This window comes from Neoarius graeffei, chromosome 4 (genome assembly GCF_027579695.1).
Source record: "Neoarius graeffei isolate fNeoGra1 chromosome 4, fNeoGra1.pri, whole genome shotgun sequence".
NCBI lineage: Eukaryota > Metazoa > Chordata > Actinopteri > Siluriformes > Ariidae > Neoarius > Neoarius graeffei.
In genome coordinates, this window is record NC_083572.1 from 25569180 (window position 1) to 25586669 (window position 17490).

Genomic DNA, 17490 nt, shown 5'->3' on the forward strand with positions numbered 1-17490 from the left:
ATGACAACACCACATCTGAAAAAAGTTGGGACAAGGCCATGTTTACCACTGTGAGACATCCCCTTTTCTCTTTACAACAGTCTGTAAACATCTGCTCAAGTTTAGGGATAGGAATGTTAACCGATTCTTGTCTAATGTAGGATTCTAGTTGCTCAACTGTCTTAGGTCTTTTTTGTCGTATCTTCCGTTTTATGATGCGCCAAATGTTTTCTATGGGTGAAAGATCTGGACTGCAGGCTGGCCAGTTCAGTACCCGGACCCTTCTTCTACGCAGCCATGATGCTGTAATTGATGCAGTATGTGGTTTGGCATTGTCATGTTGGAAAATGCAAGGTCTTCCCTGAAAGAGACGTCGTCTGGATGGGAGCATATGTTGCTCTAGAACCTGGATATACCTTTCAGCATTGATGGTGTCTTTCCAGATGTGTAAGCTGCCGATGCCACACGCACTAATGCAACCCCATACCATCAGAGATGCAGGCTCCTGAACTGAGCGCTGATGACAACTTGGGTCGTCCATCTCCTCTTTAATCCGAATGACACGGCGTCCCTGATTTCCATAAAGAACTTCAAATTTTGATTCGTCTGACCACAGAACAGTTTTCCACTTTGCCACAGTCCATTTTAAATAAGCCTTGGCCCAGAGAAGACATCTGCGCTTCTGGATCATGTTTAGATACGGCTTCTTCATTGAACTATAGTGTTTTAGCTGGCAACGGCGGATGGCAGGGTGAATTGTGTTCACAGATAATGTTCTCTGGAAATATTCCTGAGCCCATTTTGTGATTTCCAATACAGTGCCATCTAAGGGCCCGAAGATCATGGGCACCCAGTAAAACCCAGTGGTTTTCCGGCCTTGACCCTTACGCACAGAGATTCTTCCAGATTCTCTGAATCTTTTGATGATATTATGCACTGTAAATGATATGTTCAAACTCTGCAATTTTACACTGTCGAACTCCTTTCTGATATTGCTCCACTATTTGTTGGAGCAGAATTAGGGGGATTGGTGATCCTCTCCCCATCTTTACTTCTGAGAGCCGCTGACACTCCAAGATGCTCTTTTTATACCCAGTCATGTTAATGACCTATTGCCAATTGACCTAATGAGTTACAGTTTGGTCCTCCAGCTGTTCCTTTTTTGTACCTTTAACTTTTCCAGCCTCTTATTGCCCCTGTCCCAACTTTTTTGAGATGTGTTGTCATGAAATTTCAAATGAGACAATATTTGGCATGGAATTTCAAAATGTCTCACTTTCGACATTTGATATGTTGTCTATGTTCTATTGTGAATACAATATCGGTTTTTAAGATCTGTAAATTATTGCATTCCATTTTTATTTACAATTTGTACTTTGTCCCAACTTTTTTGGAATTGGGGTTGTATGCTTTTGGACCAAGCACAAGGAAAACCGCTCTCCTCAAGTTATCCACAGGTGAGACCATCACAAACCGCAATGAACAGATGGAACGATGGGTAGAATACTATCAAGACCTGTACTTGAGAGAGAATGTAGTCACAGAGTCGGCCCTTGACAGTTCCTACCAGTCATGGAGGAACTCGATGTCCCACCAACAAATGAAGAGCTCAGCAAGGCCATTGACTCCCTTGCACATGGCAAGGCTCCAGAAAGTGATGGCATTCCAGCAGAAGTGCTACAGTGCACCAAGTCCACTCGACGACTGCACCTCCATGAGTTCCTCTGTCAGGGCTGGGAAGAATGATCAGTGCCCCATGACATGCATGACACATTGTCATGCTTTACAAGAACAAAAGGGACCACAGCAATTGTAACAATTATCATGGGACATCACTGCTGAGCATTGCAGGGAAGGCGTCTGCCTGGGTAGCCTTGAAGAGACTGCAGCAACTCGCTGACTAAGTCTATCCTGAGTTGCAGTGTGGCTTCAGAGCACAGCGATCCACCATCGACATGCTTTTCACTCTGAAACAGCTGCAGGAGAAGTGCCAGGAACAAAAGCAGCCCCTGCACATAGATCTGACTAAGGCATTTGACCTCGTAAGCAGAAAGGGTCTCAAGCTCTTTAAGAAGATGGGATGTCCACAAGAACTTCTGAACATGATACTGTCATTCCACGAGGACATGAAGGGTACTGTGCAGTTCGACGGGTCATCTGCTCCCTTCTCCACCAGCAGTGGAGTGAAGCATAGCTGTGTCCTTGCTCCCACGCTCTTTTTGGCATCTTTTTGCTGCTGCTATCATATGCCTTCAGCTCATCAGAAGACAGGGTGTTTCTCCACACACAGATTGCAAGCTGTTCAACCTTTCCTGCTTGCGAGCCAAGACAAAAGTCTGCCAGCTTATACTCCGAGAGATGCTCTTTGCTGGCGACGCTGCCCTGGCTTCCCACACACAGGAAGGACTCCAGAGGCTCATCAACTGCCTGGCTCATGCCTGTAAAGAATTTGTCCTCACCATTAATCTAAAGAAGACAAACATGATGGGACAGGATGTCAGTGACACACCTAACATCTCCATTGGGGATTACACTCTGGACGTGCTCGAGGACTTCATGTACCTTGGCTCCACGATCTCCAACAACCTGACCCTTGATGCAGAGATTAACAAGCGCATCAGCAAAGCAGAATCTGCCATGTCACGACTGCCCAAAAGAGTGTGGGAGAATGACAAGCTGACCACAAACACGAAGACTGTAGTGTACAATGCCTAAATATTGGGCACTCTGCTCTATGGCAGCAAAATGTGGACAGCTTATGTATGACAGGAGCAATGCCTCAACACCTTCCACCTGTGTTGCATGCACCACACCTTGGGCATATTGTGGCAAGATAGAGTTTCCAGTAAGAATGTCCTCAAGCAGACACTCTTACCATGTTTGCGATTCTGTCCCAGAGACGCCTGCGTGGCTCAGACGCGTTCGTCGTATGGAGGATGGACGCCTCCCAAAGGATGTTCTGTACGGCAAACTCACCTCAGGCTCCAGACAAGTTGGCCGCCCGATGCTGCGTTACAAGGATGTATCCAAGAGGAACATGAAATCTGCCAACATCAACCCAGACTCGTAGGAAGCAGCTGCAACTGACCACAGCAACTGGCGACATGTCATCAAGACAGGTGTCAAAAGAGCTGAGGCAAAAGGGGAACAGTAGTGGCTTGGCAGAAGGGAATGACGAGAGCACGTACAGCTCCTGCATCCCTCATTACCATCAGAGTTCATATGCAGCAACTGTGACCAAGACTGCTGCTCCAGAATTGGACTTTACAGTCACAGCCAATGCTGCTCTACAACAAACTGACAATCCACAGGCCATTGTCTTTTGTTGTAGACAGAAAGAGATGACGTGTGTACATACATGCACCTTTTATTTTTTGGCATGTACACTCAAGCACAGCGAAATTCCTCCTCTTCATTTAACCCACCAGAAGCAGTGAACACATGCATGCACAAGTGAGCAGTGAGCGCACGCGCACATGTACCCAGAGAAGTGGGCAGCTATGCTACAGCATCTGGGGAGCAGTTGGGGGTTAGGTGCCTTGCTCAAAGGCCATGATACAAAAGGAGGAGAAAGTGTTGTTCATTCACTCAACTCCCCTTACCTTTTTCCTGCCAGTCCCAGGAACTGAATCAAACAACCCTCTGAGCCCAAGCTGCCCCATTCTATCAATAGGAGTATTATTTGAATTCAAAATAAAATCACATTCTACATTCAAGGGTATGGTCATGATCAACAAAAATGACAAACTAAATTCACATTAAACTTAAGTTCTATTAATTATCAAAATGTTCATATATTAAATAAAATTTCTTAGGGTGACTGACCTTTGCTCCCTATGTCCTCATTAGTTGCATATGATTTCTTCAAAAAGTCTTTTGAAATATTTAAGTTTTCAAAACTGTTAGTCAGTAAATCTGAATTAATGCTATCATATACATGTTCAATGTATTAAATCAAACGAATGCTAAGTTTATGGGATAATGTCTATGCACACTTTATACAGTTATTTATAGTTCACAGTCACTTCTCATTTTCATTTGATCCTTTCGACTTCTTCAGCTTTTTGGCCAAAGACCAAAAGGTCGATTTTTACACCAGAAGCATTACTAATTCTATTGTTTGAATTGCCATTGAATTGCCACAGGTAGATACACCTGCTGCCATCTATTGGAAGAGTATTTAATTGTTCTGCCGGTCACTATACATCGCTGGCATAGACGAACGAAGACAAATTATTTGCAGTAAATAAATAATTTTCGGAACAATTAAGTAAAATTGGATAATGTCCCACAGTACACCTGATGATCTCTCATGGCACACAGTGGTTGGGAATCACTGATGTAGGGGACACAGCAAACATGTGGAAGAAGGTGCTTTGGTCAGATGAGACCAAAGTTGAACTTTTTGGCCTAAATGGAAAGCGCTATGTGTGGTGGAAAACTAACACTGCTCATCACCCTGCACACACCATCCCCACTGTGAAACATGGTGGTGGCAGCATCATGCTATGGGGATGCTTTTCTTCAGCAGGGTCAGGGAAGCTAGTCAGAGTTGATGGGAAGATGGATGCAGCTAAATACAGGGCAATCCTGGAAGAAAACCTGTTGGAGGCTGCAAAAGACTTGAGACTGGGAAGGAGATTCACCTTCCAGCAAGACAATGACCCTAAACATACAGCCAGAGCTACAATGGAATGGTTTAAATCAAAGAATATTCATGTGGTAGAATGGCCCAGTCAAAGTCCAGACCTAAATCCCATTGAGCATCTGTGGCAAGACTTAAAAATTGCTGTTCACAGATGCTCTCCATCCAATCTGCCTGAGCTTGAGCTATTTTGCAAAGAAGAATGGACAAAAATTTTAGTGTCTAGATGTGCAATGCTGGTAGAGACATACCACAAAAGACTTGCAGCTGTAACATGGATTAAAGCAAAAAAAAAAAAATCATCTGACTGAAAAAAAAAAGCTCCATGTCGTTGGCCCCTACCACGTCAGCGATGCGTCAAATTTTAAACGCCGTGTTGTCCATTATCTCCTCGGCCCCTACTTATAGTACATTTACATAATTTTAACAATGACTAAAGCTAAGGCAAGACTTTACCATTGTCATTACTGGCTATTCATGATGAAACATCAAGTTTTCAGCGCAAAGTGCAAATTTATTTCAACAATACTTTAGTAATGCACAACAGTGGTTCAGAGAAAAGTGCAAGTGCAGTCGAACTTGAACCATGCTTTCAAAAGAGTGGAACAGAAAGAAAAATAAGAAAATCTGTTGAAATAAAGCCAGGAAACAAGAAAAGTAAAGTGAAAGTTCACTTTTTTTGCTTCTTCGCAGTGAAGCCAAAGGCATCTAGTTTGGCAACATCTGATGCCTGTTTTTGTTTCTTTTTCCTTGGCACAGCAGCAGGAGCTTGCCATTATCACCCATTTCATTTTGCCAAGCCCATCTCCACTTATTCTTTACCGTTTTGACACATCTGTGCCTTCATTTAAAAGAAGTGCGTCCATGCTGGCAAAACCGAAAGTAATTTGACGCGCTCTAGTGATGGAAATCGAAGGGCCTATGTCAGGTGAAATATGGCCTTATACGCAGTACTCGAGTTGAGGGGGGATGTGGGGGGAGGCATCCCCCTTCTGAAATAAAAATCTCAAATCATCCCCCTTAAAAAACGGCCATCCCCCCATCACATCCCTTGGACCATTTTACCAATTAATGTGGAAATTAGCCTACTATTATTTTAACAAATATTACTACCATTTCAACATTAGAGGCTTTGCGCAGTGATAGCCTACATGTAGCCGGATAAAAAAGACGCATATTTATTTATTCGGTTGCACCTCTCATTCACACCTACAGTACCAGTCAAAAGTTTGGAAACACCTCTAATTCAGTGGTTTTTCATTATTTTAAAATGTTCTGAATTGTAGATTAATACTAAAGTCATCGACTTTATGAAGAAATATCTATGGAATTATTTGGTAAACAAAAAAAGTGTTAATCAAACCAGAATATATGTTTTATATTTTAGATTCTTCAAAGTAGGCACCTTTTGCTTAGATGACAGCTTTGCACATCTTGGCATTTTCTCAGTCAGCTTTACGAGGTAGTCACCTGGAATGACTTTCAGTTTACAGCTGTGCCTTGTCAAGAGTTAATTTCATGAATTTCTTGACCTCTTAATGTGTTTGAGACCATCAGTTGTGTTGTGAAGAGGTAGAGTTGGTATACAGTGAATGGCCCTATTTGACTACTGTTCTAATCCATATTATGCCAAGAACTACTCACACTGCAAAAAATAAAAATCTTAGTAAGTTTATTTGTCTATTTTCAAGTCAAAACATCTAGCCACCCTTATTATAAGACATAATTGCCCAACAAGCAAAACCTCATTTAGCTAGAAAGGCTAGTTTTTAGACAGTCCATCTTGAAAATCTTGTATAGACAAAATGTCTTGAAAAAGTCTTATTTGGAGCACCTTTGAAAATAAAACAAGTTTTTTTAAACAAGTAAGTACATTTTGGACATTTGTCAAATGCGGTTCATCTTGTTTCAAGAAAAAAAAAAACAAAGCATGCTTGTTTTGGGAATTAATGAACTTTACTGAAATCTTTGAATCTTTCATTACAATTCATCTCCACCTTACATATCCTAAGTTTACTGCGACTGTTTTCTCAGTCATTCAGAGTGAGCTCCTTCTAGATGCTGTACGGTACATACTCTAGACCAGACAAGTGCCTTCAAAAAGGCTATGAGTGAGTGGAGGGCATTTTAGTGAGGTTTTTTTGGAATGCTGTGAGTTAAGTTCAGTGTTTTTTTGTTTTTTTTTTGTTTGTTTGGGGTTTTTTTGTGCCTGATCTTGTAAACCCCTCATACACATGAATAGTCAATGCCCCCAAAATGCACTGTTGCTTTGGCGTGGTGTAAGCACTGTAAGTCAAAATGCGTAGACTTTTTTTTTTGGTGCCTGAGGTCCTGGGGAAGTGGAATCTTAAGAGATGTTTTAATGTTTGAATGTTGAAATGGGGAAAAAAAAATAAACTTGTTGCAATACTACACGTGTCGTTAACTTGATTCAAGATAGTCTCTGGTCTCATATCTAGAATATTTTACTAATTACAGGTCACAAAAGGAGAATCTTTTAAGCTAGCAATGCTTAGTTGTAGAATTTAACAATCCTAATATTAGTATATTTATCTTAAATTCAGTTTTTACTGCTAAGACTGTCATGAATTTAAGTGAAATACCCTTAAAATGAAATAAATAAAAAAGACTTGAATGGCTAAATGTAAGAAGTACAATCTTGTTATAAGAACTATTTTGATTATTTTGAGTTAATCAGATCTCGCATAATAAGTTCCCCAATCTTATTTTGGAATTATTTCATCTAAAAACAGGTTAGATTTTTCATCTTACTTTAAGAAATCTTACCAAGTCAAATTTGACTAGTTCCATTGGCAGATTTTTTTCACCTGATTCAAGCAAATATGCTTTGTTTTAATCTTTTATTTCTTATTTTTGAAAGGCCATTTTTTGCAGTGCAACTAAGTAAAGAAAAACGACAGTCCATCATTACTTTAAGAAATGAAGGTCAGTCAGTCTGAAAAAGTTTGGGATGAGTTGGACCGCAGAGTGAAGGCAAAGCAGCCAACGAGTGCTCAGCACCTCTGCGAACTCCTTCGAGACTGTTGGAAAACCATTTCGAGTGATTACCTCATGAAGCTGATTGAGAAAATGTCAAGAGTGTGCAAAGCTGTAATCAAAGCAAAAGGTGCCTACTTTAAGAATCTAAAATCTAAAACATATTTTGGTTTGATTAACATTTTAAAGTTTACTAAATGATTCCTTATGTGTTGCTGCATAGTCTGGATGACTTCAGTATTCATTTACAATGTAGGAAAAAAATGTAAAAATAAAAACATTGAATTTGAAGGTGTTTCCAAACTTTTGACTGGTATTGTATACGGAGGTTTCAGTCACTGAAAACAGCTACTTTCACAAACTCTGGGCAGAGTGGAGATTTCTGAAAACTCCATCTTCAGAAATCGGGAAAACGAAGTGACAGTGGGCGAGAGGGCGCGCGCGAATACAATGAGTCATAGGTGTGAATCTTTCACCGAATGCCAATTGTCCCGGTTCTTCATGAAATCGCACGCGCAAATTCATCCGGTTAACTTTCAAATAACTGTTCTTGTGCACTTGTGACACCGGACCGAGTCACTTTCCTGAAGTTTGAGCTTCGGAGTATTGGCTTCCACTGTTTTCTGACCTTTTGTGCGGAGCGCCGCGGCTCACCCCAAGGCGTGGGGCTGGCCCGCCCTAGCGCTGGTTCGTTGGGGAGAGGGCAGAGGTCGCTGGCTGCCAAGTTTGGGGAGGCTGGGACCTCCCCTGGCCGAGTTACGAGCGTGCAAAGTCGGTCTGGAGCCGCCGATAGAAACGAAACTCAAGCCGAGCACCGCGGCTCGCTGCCTACGCCGAGCCTCCCTAGGACTAGACAGTAGCAGAGGCTGTATTTATTTATTTATGCATATCGAGCACAACAACTTATTCCTTTACATATACTCAAACACAGCACAAGAAAGGGTTCAACAACAGGCAATCACAGCAGCTTGGTGAAGTTCTAAATCACATCGGTGTCAGACCTATGGGCCTACCCCCCCTTTTTTTTCTTCCTTGGATCTGCATCAATCTCATTATTGACCTTTAGCGCTCCCAGTTGACGGAAATCCGTCGTAGCGACGGAAAACTTTAATCCATGAGCTGTAATTGCAGCAAAAGGTGGCTCTACAAAGTATTGACGCAGGGGGGCTGAATACTAATGCACATCACATTTTTCAGATTTTTATTTGTTTAAAATTTTGAAGACCATTTATCATTTTCGTTTCACTTCACAATTATGTGCTGCTCTGTGTTGGTCTATCACATAAAATCTCAATAAAAAACTTTTAAGGTCATGGTTGTAAGGTGGAAAAATGTGAAAAAGTTAAAGGGGTATGAATACTTTTTCAAGGCACTGTACTTGTGGTGATACCGGTCTCCTCGCCCAGCTGCCTCAATGGTGCTGAATGGTTAGCGTCCCCGCCACTCCATCTCAGAACAGAAGAAACTGTACCATTTCAGCACCACCGTTTTAGACCAGTGATTGTCGTATGGTTTGGGGGCAGGGAGAGACAATTTTGCATGGCTGGAGCACATAAAGGGGTATGGACATCTACCCTCTACAAGGAGGTGAGGGAGTATAAAAGGGAACTGTGTCTACCAGTGAAGTAAGTCATGCTCGCCATCATGCTAATTCTAACTTGCTTTGTATCTCTGCCAACAGACTCTAGTCCAGAAGGACTTCACTTACTTCCACAGAGATGCAGCACCACAGAGCAACTGCACCATGGCACAGAGGCTCCCTGCTCCTCCACAATGCACTGAGCTCACCTCCACAAACAAGATCTGTATGCATACCCCCTACCCTGCACCCCTGTCCTCCAGACAAAAAAAAAAAAAAAATTCCCAGTCCTGCCTGCTATGTCTACTTCTGAATACTTAAGTGCTATAATATCAGAGAACTGTTTGTTATGCAACAATGTACTAATAATAGTAGTCATCCAAGTTTGCATAAAGTAGCTAACTAGTTAGCAACATACAGTGTCTTACAAAAGTCTTCATCCCCCTTGATGTTTGTCCTGTTTTGTCGCATTACAAGCTGGAATTAAAATGGATTTTTGGGGTGTTGGCAGCATTTGATTTACACAACACGCCTACCACTTTAGAAGTGCAAATTTAAAAAATTTTTCTTATTGTGACACAATAAGATAAAAAAGCAGAAATCTGGAGTGTGCATAAGTATTCACCCCCAAAGTCACCTTTTGTAGAGCCACCTTTTGCTGCAATTACAACTGCAATTCTCTTGGAGTATGTCTCTATTAGCTTAGCACATCTGGCCATTGGGATTGTTGCCCATTCCTCAAGGCAAAACTGCTCCAACTCCTTCAAGTTAGATGGGTTTTGGCATACAGCAATTTTCAAGTTATGCCACAGATTCTCAACTGGATTGAGGTCTGGGCTTTGACTAGGCCATTCCAAGACTATTAAATGTTTCCCTTTAAACCACTCCAGTGTAGCTTTAGCAGTATGTGATTAGGGTCACTGTTCTGCTGGAATGCGAACCTTCGTCCCAGTCTCAAACCTCTGGCCGACTCGGACAAGTTTTCCTCCAGAATTGCCCTGTAGTGTCCTCCAGCTTTCCTTCAATCCTGACCAGCTTTCCTCTCCCTGCAGATAAAAAGCATCCCCACAGCATGATGCTGCCACCACCATGCTTCACAGCAGGGATGGCATTCTCAGGGTGATGGGAAGTGTTAGGTTTGCACCACACATGGAGTTTCCCATGATGGCCAAAAAGACTTAAGTCTCATCTGACCAGAGAATCTTCCATGTGTTTGGGGAGTCTGCTACATACTGTTGGGCAAACTCCAAACGCCTTTTCTTCTTTTTTTTTCTTTAAGCAACGGCTTTTTTTGGCCACTCTTCCATAAAACCCCGTTCTGTGGAGTATACAGCTTAAAGTGGTCCGACAGGCAGATACTCCCATTTCTGCTGTGGATCTTTGTAGCTCCTTCAGTGGTATCTTTAGTGTCTTTGTTGCATCTCTGATTAACGCCCTCCTTGACCGGACTGAGAGTTTTGGTGGGTGGCCTCTCTCTTGTTAGGTTTGTAGTGGTGCCATATTCTTTCCCTTTTGCTATAATGGATTTAATGGTGCTCCCTAGGACATTCAATTTTTTTTTAAATAAATAACCCAACCCTGATCTATACTTCTCCACAACTTTGTCTCTTTGGAGTGCTCCTTGGTTTTCATGTTGCTTGCTTAGGAGTGTTGCAGAGTCAGGGTCCTTCCAAAACAGGTTGATTTATACAGACATCATGATAAATACTTTTGCAAGACACTGCAATTGCAGGCAACTTATTTTGTGTCGAATTTTGCTTTTGTGGGGGGGCGGCACGGTGGTGTAGTGGTTAGCGCTGTCGCCTCACAGCAAGAAGGTCCGGGTTCGAGCCCCGTGGCTGGTGAGGGCCTTTCTGTGCGGAGTTTGCATGTGTCCGCGTGGGTTTTCTCCGGGTGCTCCGGTTTCCCCCACAGTCCAAAGACATGCAGGTTAGGTTAACTGGTGACTCTAAATTGACCGTAGGTGTGAATGTGAATGGTTGTCTGTGTGTCAGCCCTGTGATGACCTGGCGACTTGTCCAGGGTGTACCCCGCCTTTCGCCCGTAGTCAGCTGGGATAGGCTCCAGCTTGCCTGCGACCATGTAGAACAGGATAAAGCGGCTAGAGATAATGAGATTTTGCATTTGTGATACCTACTTTAAGTTTTAATTAAAACAAAACAGAATTTCAAAAGAATTGGAAAAAAAAAGTTTTGTGCAAAACATGTTGTTAAACATGTATGGGGTAGTAGTTGCCATTCACAGCCAAATGTCCAAGTGACAGAATCACATGCCAAATTTGACCCCATGCAGACATGCATTTATCAAAGTCTGAATCAGGTATATCCAATCATGTCCATAAATATTTGAACACTGACAAAGCTATTATTTTTTCTGTCTACGTCAATATACAAGAGTTTGATGTCTGTGGATTCCAGACTTCAAGACTTGCAACCAAATATAAAAAAAAATTACAATTTTCATTCAATTATATAAATTTATCCCATTACTTTTGGTCCTTTAAACAAGAAGGAACCGCATATTAAAAGTGCTGTAAATTCCTATAATGTGCACCCGCTAATTAAACCTGAAAGTCTACACTTTGAGGTCTTATTCATTATGTAATTTAAACTCCAACATACTGTGGGAAATGGCTAAAATAACAATAACTGTCAAATATTTGTCAATTATTTACAGACATGACTGTACATGTTGACCAGTTTAATGTTTTGTGCATTTTTGTTTAGATAGAATATTTAACACTCCCACCCCAACAGCTAGAAACTGGCATAGTCACCGGTTGAGTTTGAAGTCCAGGATCTCTGCTGTGTGACCACGGTATTCGGCCACCATGTTTCCTGAGCGAGCATCCCACAAAGTCACAACTCCACCCAGATTACAGGTAGCCACGACCGCTGAGGCCTGCTCCCACTGAAGATGGACAATCCCTACCTAAGTTTTCCCAAAAGAGATTCGTACAAGTTGGATTACATTTATTCCTTGTCAGCAAATAAACAAACATTTATTATACACCAATCAACCACAACGTTAAAACCACCTGCTTAATATTGTTTTGGTACTCCTTGTGCTGCCAAAACAGCTCTGACCCATTGTAGCAGGGTGCATTATTCTACTGAAAGATGCCACTGCCATTATGGTCTGCAACAATGTTTAGGTAGGTGGTATATGTCAAAGTAACATCTACATGAACAACAGGACCCAAGGTCTACCAGCATAACATTGCCCAGAGCAGCACAATGCCTCTGTCAGTTTGCCTTCTTCCCATAGTTTATCCTAGTACCATCTCTTCCCCAGGTAACTGCTGCACATGCACCTAGCCATCCACACGATGTAAAAGAAAATGGGATATGCAGCAAGCTGCAATATGTTGTGTTCCGACACCTATCATAGCCAGCATTAACTTTTTCAGCTGTTTCTGCTACAGTAGCTCCTTCTGGGGGATTGGACCAGACGGACTAACCTTTGCTCCCCAAGTGCCTCAAATCAGCCTTGGGCATCCATGATCCTGTCACTGGTCATCCTTCCCTGGACCACTTCTTGAAAGTACTAACCACTGCACACTGGGAACACCCCACAAGACCTGCAGTTTTGGAGACCAAGTCGTCTAGCCATCACAATTTAGCCCTTGTCAAAGTTGCTCAGACCCTTAAGCCAATTGTTCTTGCTTCCAATACATCAACTACAAAAACTGACTGTTTACCTGCTACCTAATATATTCCACCCCTTGACAGGTGCCATTGTAACAAAATAACTATTTGTTTCATGCATTTGTGGTTTTAATGTTATAGCTGATCAGTGTATATAGAATCACATGTATTCACAATATGTATACAATGCATATAATCATACAAATTAATTTGCACCTACCTCATGTTTGCACCTATGCCTAAGGCTCTGTGTGGTCAAGTCATATATGGCCAGAGTGCCATCCAGATATGCCACAGCAATCAGGGGCAGCCTGACCGAGTAACAAGCCACCACATTAGCATGAAACCAGTGATTGTTGATCATAAATAAAGAAATAAAACACATTTAGAAACCGATACTCCTAAAGAAGCATGACTTACACGTTACAAAATCCTACAGACTCCACAGAGATGGAATCCTGCTCATCCATCGTGTTTTTCTCCTCACTGTTCTCAACTGAGAATGAGCCAAGTACCTAAGCCAAAAGAATTACACCTCACTGCATTGCACAACTTTTGCACATACAGTGGGGAAAATAAGCATTCAACATATCAACTATTTTTCTATTGAACATATTTCCAGTGCAGCTATTCACATGAAATGTTAAAGCATTTAAATTTTTAATTTATTTAGTTTTGCTATGGTGAGATATACATGTATAAACTGGGAAATGACTACAGCTTGTGCCAATTACAGTGGCCCCATTGTACCTAATATGCATGTCTTTGAACATTGGTATTAATGCAATAAAACTACACAAAAATGACAGGGAAAAGTATTCGACATGCTAACAAAGTGATTTAAAGATCATAGGCAATGGTTTTCAATTTATGCACATTTGAAACTTTATATGTTACAGAGAGTTTTTTAATTTTCTTCTGGTCCAAAGTAGTATTGTTAAGTAATAATTAAAATAAGTTAGCGCGGATTGCAGCGAATTTCTGTTCGGTGATTTTCATGACCACTCGGCGCATGACGTCATTCAAGACAAACAAACTGCCTGAGTAGAGTCCATTTCCGTTTACTTGCATTGCCGTTCGGCTTGAGTGCAGACGTGCGTTTGGGAATTTCCAAAGAAAAACCATGCCTTATGTGCAGTGAGCTGTAACAACGGGATCGGTTCAGGAAGAAGTTTTTACCTTTTTATGAAAGCGGAGAAGAGGCAGAGCAAGTGGGTTGGCTTTTACCAAAAGAGAAGAGGCGGAGTGAGTGGGTTGGGTTTTTCCGAAAGAGAAGAGGCGGAGCGAGTGGATTGTGCGCGTCAAGCAAAAGGGTTGGCAGCTGGGTAAACACGCCACTCTGTGCTCCGATCACTTCAACGACGATTCATTTTTGAAGAATCCCCATCAGTTGGAGAGTTTAGGTGTCAGTGTCAGACAGAGAAGGCTCAAACCTGACGATGTTCCGACAAAATTCGAGCACAAAATCAAGCAGTCGAAGAAGAAACGGACCAGCAACACTCAAGCAAAAAGGAGAAGATTGGAGGTAAACATTTTTACCTTTTTAATTTAAATGCTTGGCAGTCGAAAAATAATCATTGATGAGATAAGATGAGATAAGATGATGAGATAAGATAAGATGAGATAAGATAAGATGAGATTGATGAGATAAGATGTCAGGGCTGATATATTGACACTGGGAAATACCGCAGATGGCAGGCTAATGTGGCCGGCGCACTGTCAAGTAATCGTTACCTATATCCACTATGGCTTCGCGACGGCCATAGGTTCATACATGTATGGTTTCACCTCTCGATATTCAATTTGGAGAGTTCCTACTTCAAAATCGCTATCGCTTTCAGACATTTCACACAATCTCTCACGACCAAAGTCCGAACACGTGCTCAGTTCACAAGTAAACACAGAACTGCTTCCAGTCTGTTTGCCTTGAATGACGTCATGACGACTGCCCCCTGGCGGTAAAAGTGCACGTCAGCGAGATGTAAACAAGCCTTCGGAACTTGAGCAAACCAGTATATTTTAATAGTTTTATTCGATTTTAGGGTGCAAATTAGACACTAGGAAGATTGAATTTGCTTTTTGGGTCGTTCTTCTAGAAAATAAAGTTGATATTCTACGTTCCACCTCCGACCTCTTACCTATGACCATTTTATATTATATACACGCACACACACACACACACACACGTACATACATACACGACAAACAGATGAAAACCTGGAAGAGCCTGAAGGTGTACAACATTTTGTATGAGGCTGGGTTAAAGATCTGGGGATCAGGACACGATCAATCCTGTATCGTTTTTGCCCAGGTAAATTGGAGTTTCTGGTGTAGTGGCGGCACGGTGGTGTAGTGGTAAGCACTGTCGCCTCCCAACAAGAAGGTTCTGGGTTCAAGCCCACCCGCTGGCGGGGGCCTTTCTGTGTGGAGTTTCCATCTTCTTCCCGTGTCTGCGTGGGTATCCTCTGGGTGCTCCAGTTTTTCCCACAGTTCAAAGACATGCAGTTAGGTTAACATGGGGCAGCCTTGGGCTGAAGTGCCCTTGAGCAAGGTACCTAACCCCCAACTGCTCCCTGGCCACTGTCATATGGCTGCCCACTGCTCTGGGTGTGTGCGCATTGTGTGTTCTCATGAATTAAATGCAGAGGATGAATCTCACTGTGCTTCAAGTGTGCATGTGACAAAAAAGGCTGCTTCTTCTTCGAGAAGGTTGCTAGGACACCAGAAGTTTTACTATCAGGTGTAAACAAACCACAGCCACTCAATTCTCAATCCTCCCTGCTCTTCTCTTCCAGCAGGCATCACAGATCCATGTAATTTACCCACAAATGTATTTATTCCGCTCTCTCCCTCACTCGCTCTGTGCACGTGGGTTACATGTGACAAAATAAAGGCTTGTTCTTAGTTTACCCATAAATGCATTTATTCCACTTGAAAAGTATACAGCAAACCAGCTACCGGATTTGAGACCTTACAACATCCTGAACTATTTGGCTTCAAACTTGAAAAAATTTCGCAGCCCATTAGTTTAGAAAGACTGTCCTAGAAGATATGAGCAGTAGGAACAATGCCTACTAACAAGCCGACATACATCAACAAGCTGATATCACAGCAACAGTGATCCTGGAAATGCTTGGCTATAGGATGGACACAAATCATAAGGTGCAATATCCACCATGGAAAAGAAGATTAGAGGCTAAGATCAAGGCGACCCGGAGAAGTTAACCAGCTATCAGAATTCCAGAAAAGTAAGGGCTACTGGGGATCACGTGGACCTGCAGACGCAATGGTCGGAGGGTGCTAGAGCTCCTACTAACTATCCCTCAATTTTGATATTTAGTTAGGCTACACAGTTAATAGCCGTATTTACGGAATCGGTAAAGTTGTAGGAGATGTCAGGGGACAAGAAGCCGGGCGGTTTGCCAGCCAAAACCCCTTCAGCGAAACGCAAACCGTCGGAGGGCGGCGGCGTGGATGCTAGCATTGCTAGTAGCGTTAGCGTGGCTATTGAACTAGCATTAGCCAGACAACAAGATAGCCTGGAAGCAGCGGTGACACGGGCTGTTCAGGGAGCTCTCGACGGAATGAAAAAACTCCGTAGATAGCTTGGAGAGGAAAGTGGAAGCCCACATGAAAACTGTCAAGGGACTGGTCGCGAAAGTAGACTGTGTACAAGCCGAGATGAGAGCCATGAAAAGGGAAGTGAGTAACAACACCTCTGATCGGGAAAAGATGCAGCTAAAAGTTGCCTCGCTGGAGGACCAAGACCGACGGAACAACGTGAGAATTACGGGGATCGTGTCCGGCAGAGAGGGGATGCAATCGCTTTCCTACAAGACATGTTGCCGAAATGGATCCCCTCGCTTAGCAACGTCAAGATTCAAATAGAGTGCGCCCATAGGATCCGCAGTAACAAGAACAATGGCCAGGCTACCATGATATTCAAAGTGCTCAGGTACCAGGACCGCAACACCATTCTGCAAGGGGCTTGTGAGGCAAAGAAAAAGGCTCCCATACAGGACGCCGGGAGGATAATACAATTCTATGCGGATTACAGTGCATTCACGAGCGAGAGGAGAAAGGCATATGGAGAGGTGATGAAGGAGCTGTACGAGAGAGGCATCCAGGCTTTTCTAATCTACCCAGCCATCCTGAGAATGACGATCAACAGTGAACAACGCACCTTCACCTCAGTGCGTGAGGCTGCACAGTTCCTGAGGAAGGAGGCTGGTGAGGGACCACCATCGCGCTGTCAGCTGTTCAACATCGGCTCGAGGAATTGCGTCACGACTGGAGGAGGATGACATGGAGCAGTCGGACATTTCGGATCGACATGGATGAGATCGGGGCCAGTGAGGATCACACCGAGAGCACTTGTTGGGGACTGGTGATAGTCGGGAGGACCTCACAGCCACAGTAAGAGGTGGCTGCATAAGGTGTGATAGGTTCGCAACAATCCCGGACTCTGTTACAAAGTTGAGGTGGGAGAATTATATTTGCCAGAATGTTTACATTATTACTTTTGATTACCCCCCATCTGACCGTACTGTTATTCTAGGATGCCCCAGCTATGAAAATGTCTAATTATGGTTGTTAGATAATCTTAAAGGGGATATTTATGTTTACTAAATATTATTTTGATT

At 42.7% G+C, this 17490-nt stretch overlaps 1 protein-coding gene across 3 annotated transcripts in view; it reads right to left on the reverse strand.

Moving 5' to 3' along the window:
* Positions 1–17490, reverse strand: part of aamp (angio-associated, migratory cell protein) — a 160982-nt gene that overhangs the window by 12720 nt on the left and 130772 nt on the right. The window contains exons 8-10 of one of the 3 annotated variants that reach the window (XM_060919060.1): positions 13268–13362; positions 13064–13158; positions 11977–12127 (exon numbers count right to left, since the gene is read on the reverse strand). The exons of 1 other annotated variant lie outside the window; for it this stretch is intronic. In XM_060919060.1, the coding sequence (XP_060775043.1) occupies positions 11977–12127; positions 13064–13158; positions 13268–13362 (341 nt within the window). Of the gene's footprint in view, positions 1–11976; positions 12132–13063; positions 13159–13267; positions 13363–17490 lie in introns of all 3 variants that reach the window. One more of the 3 variants, XM_060919061.1, reaches the window with a different exon arrangement.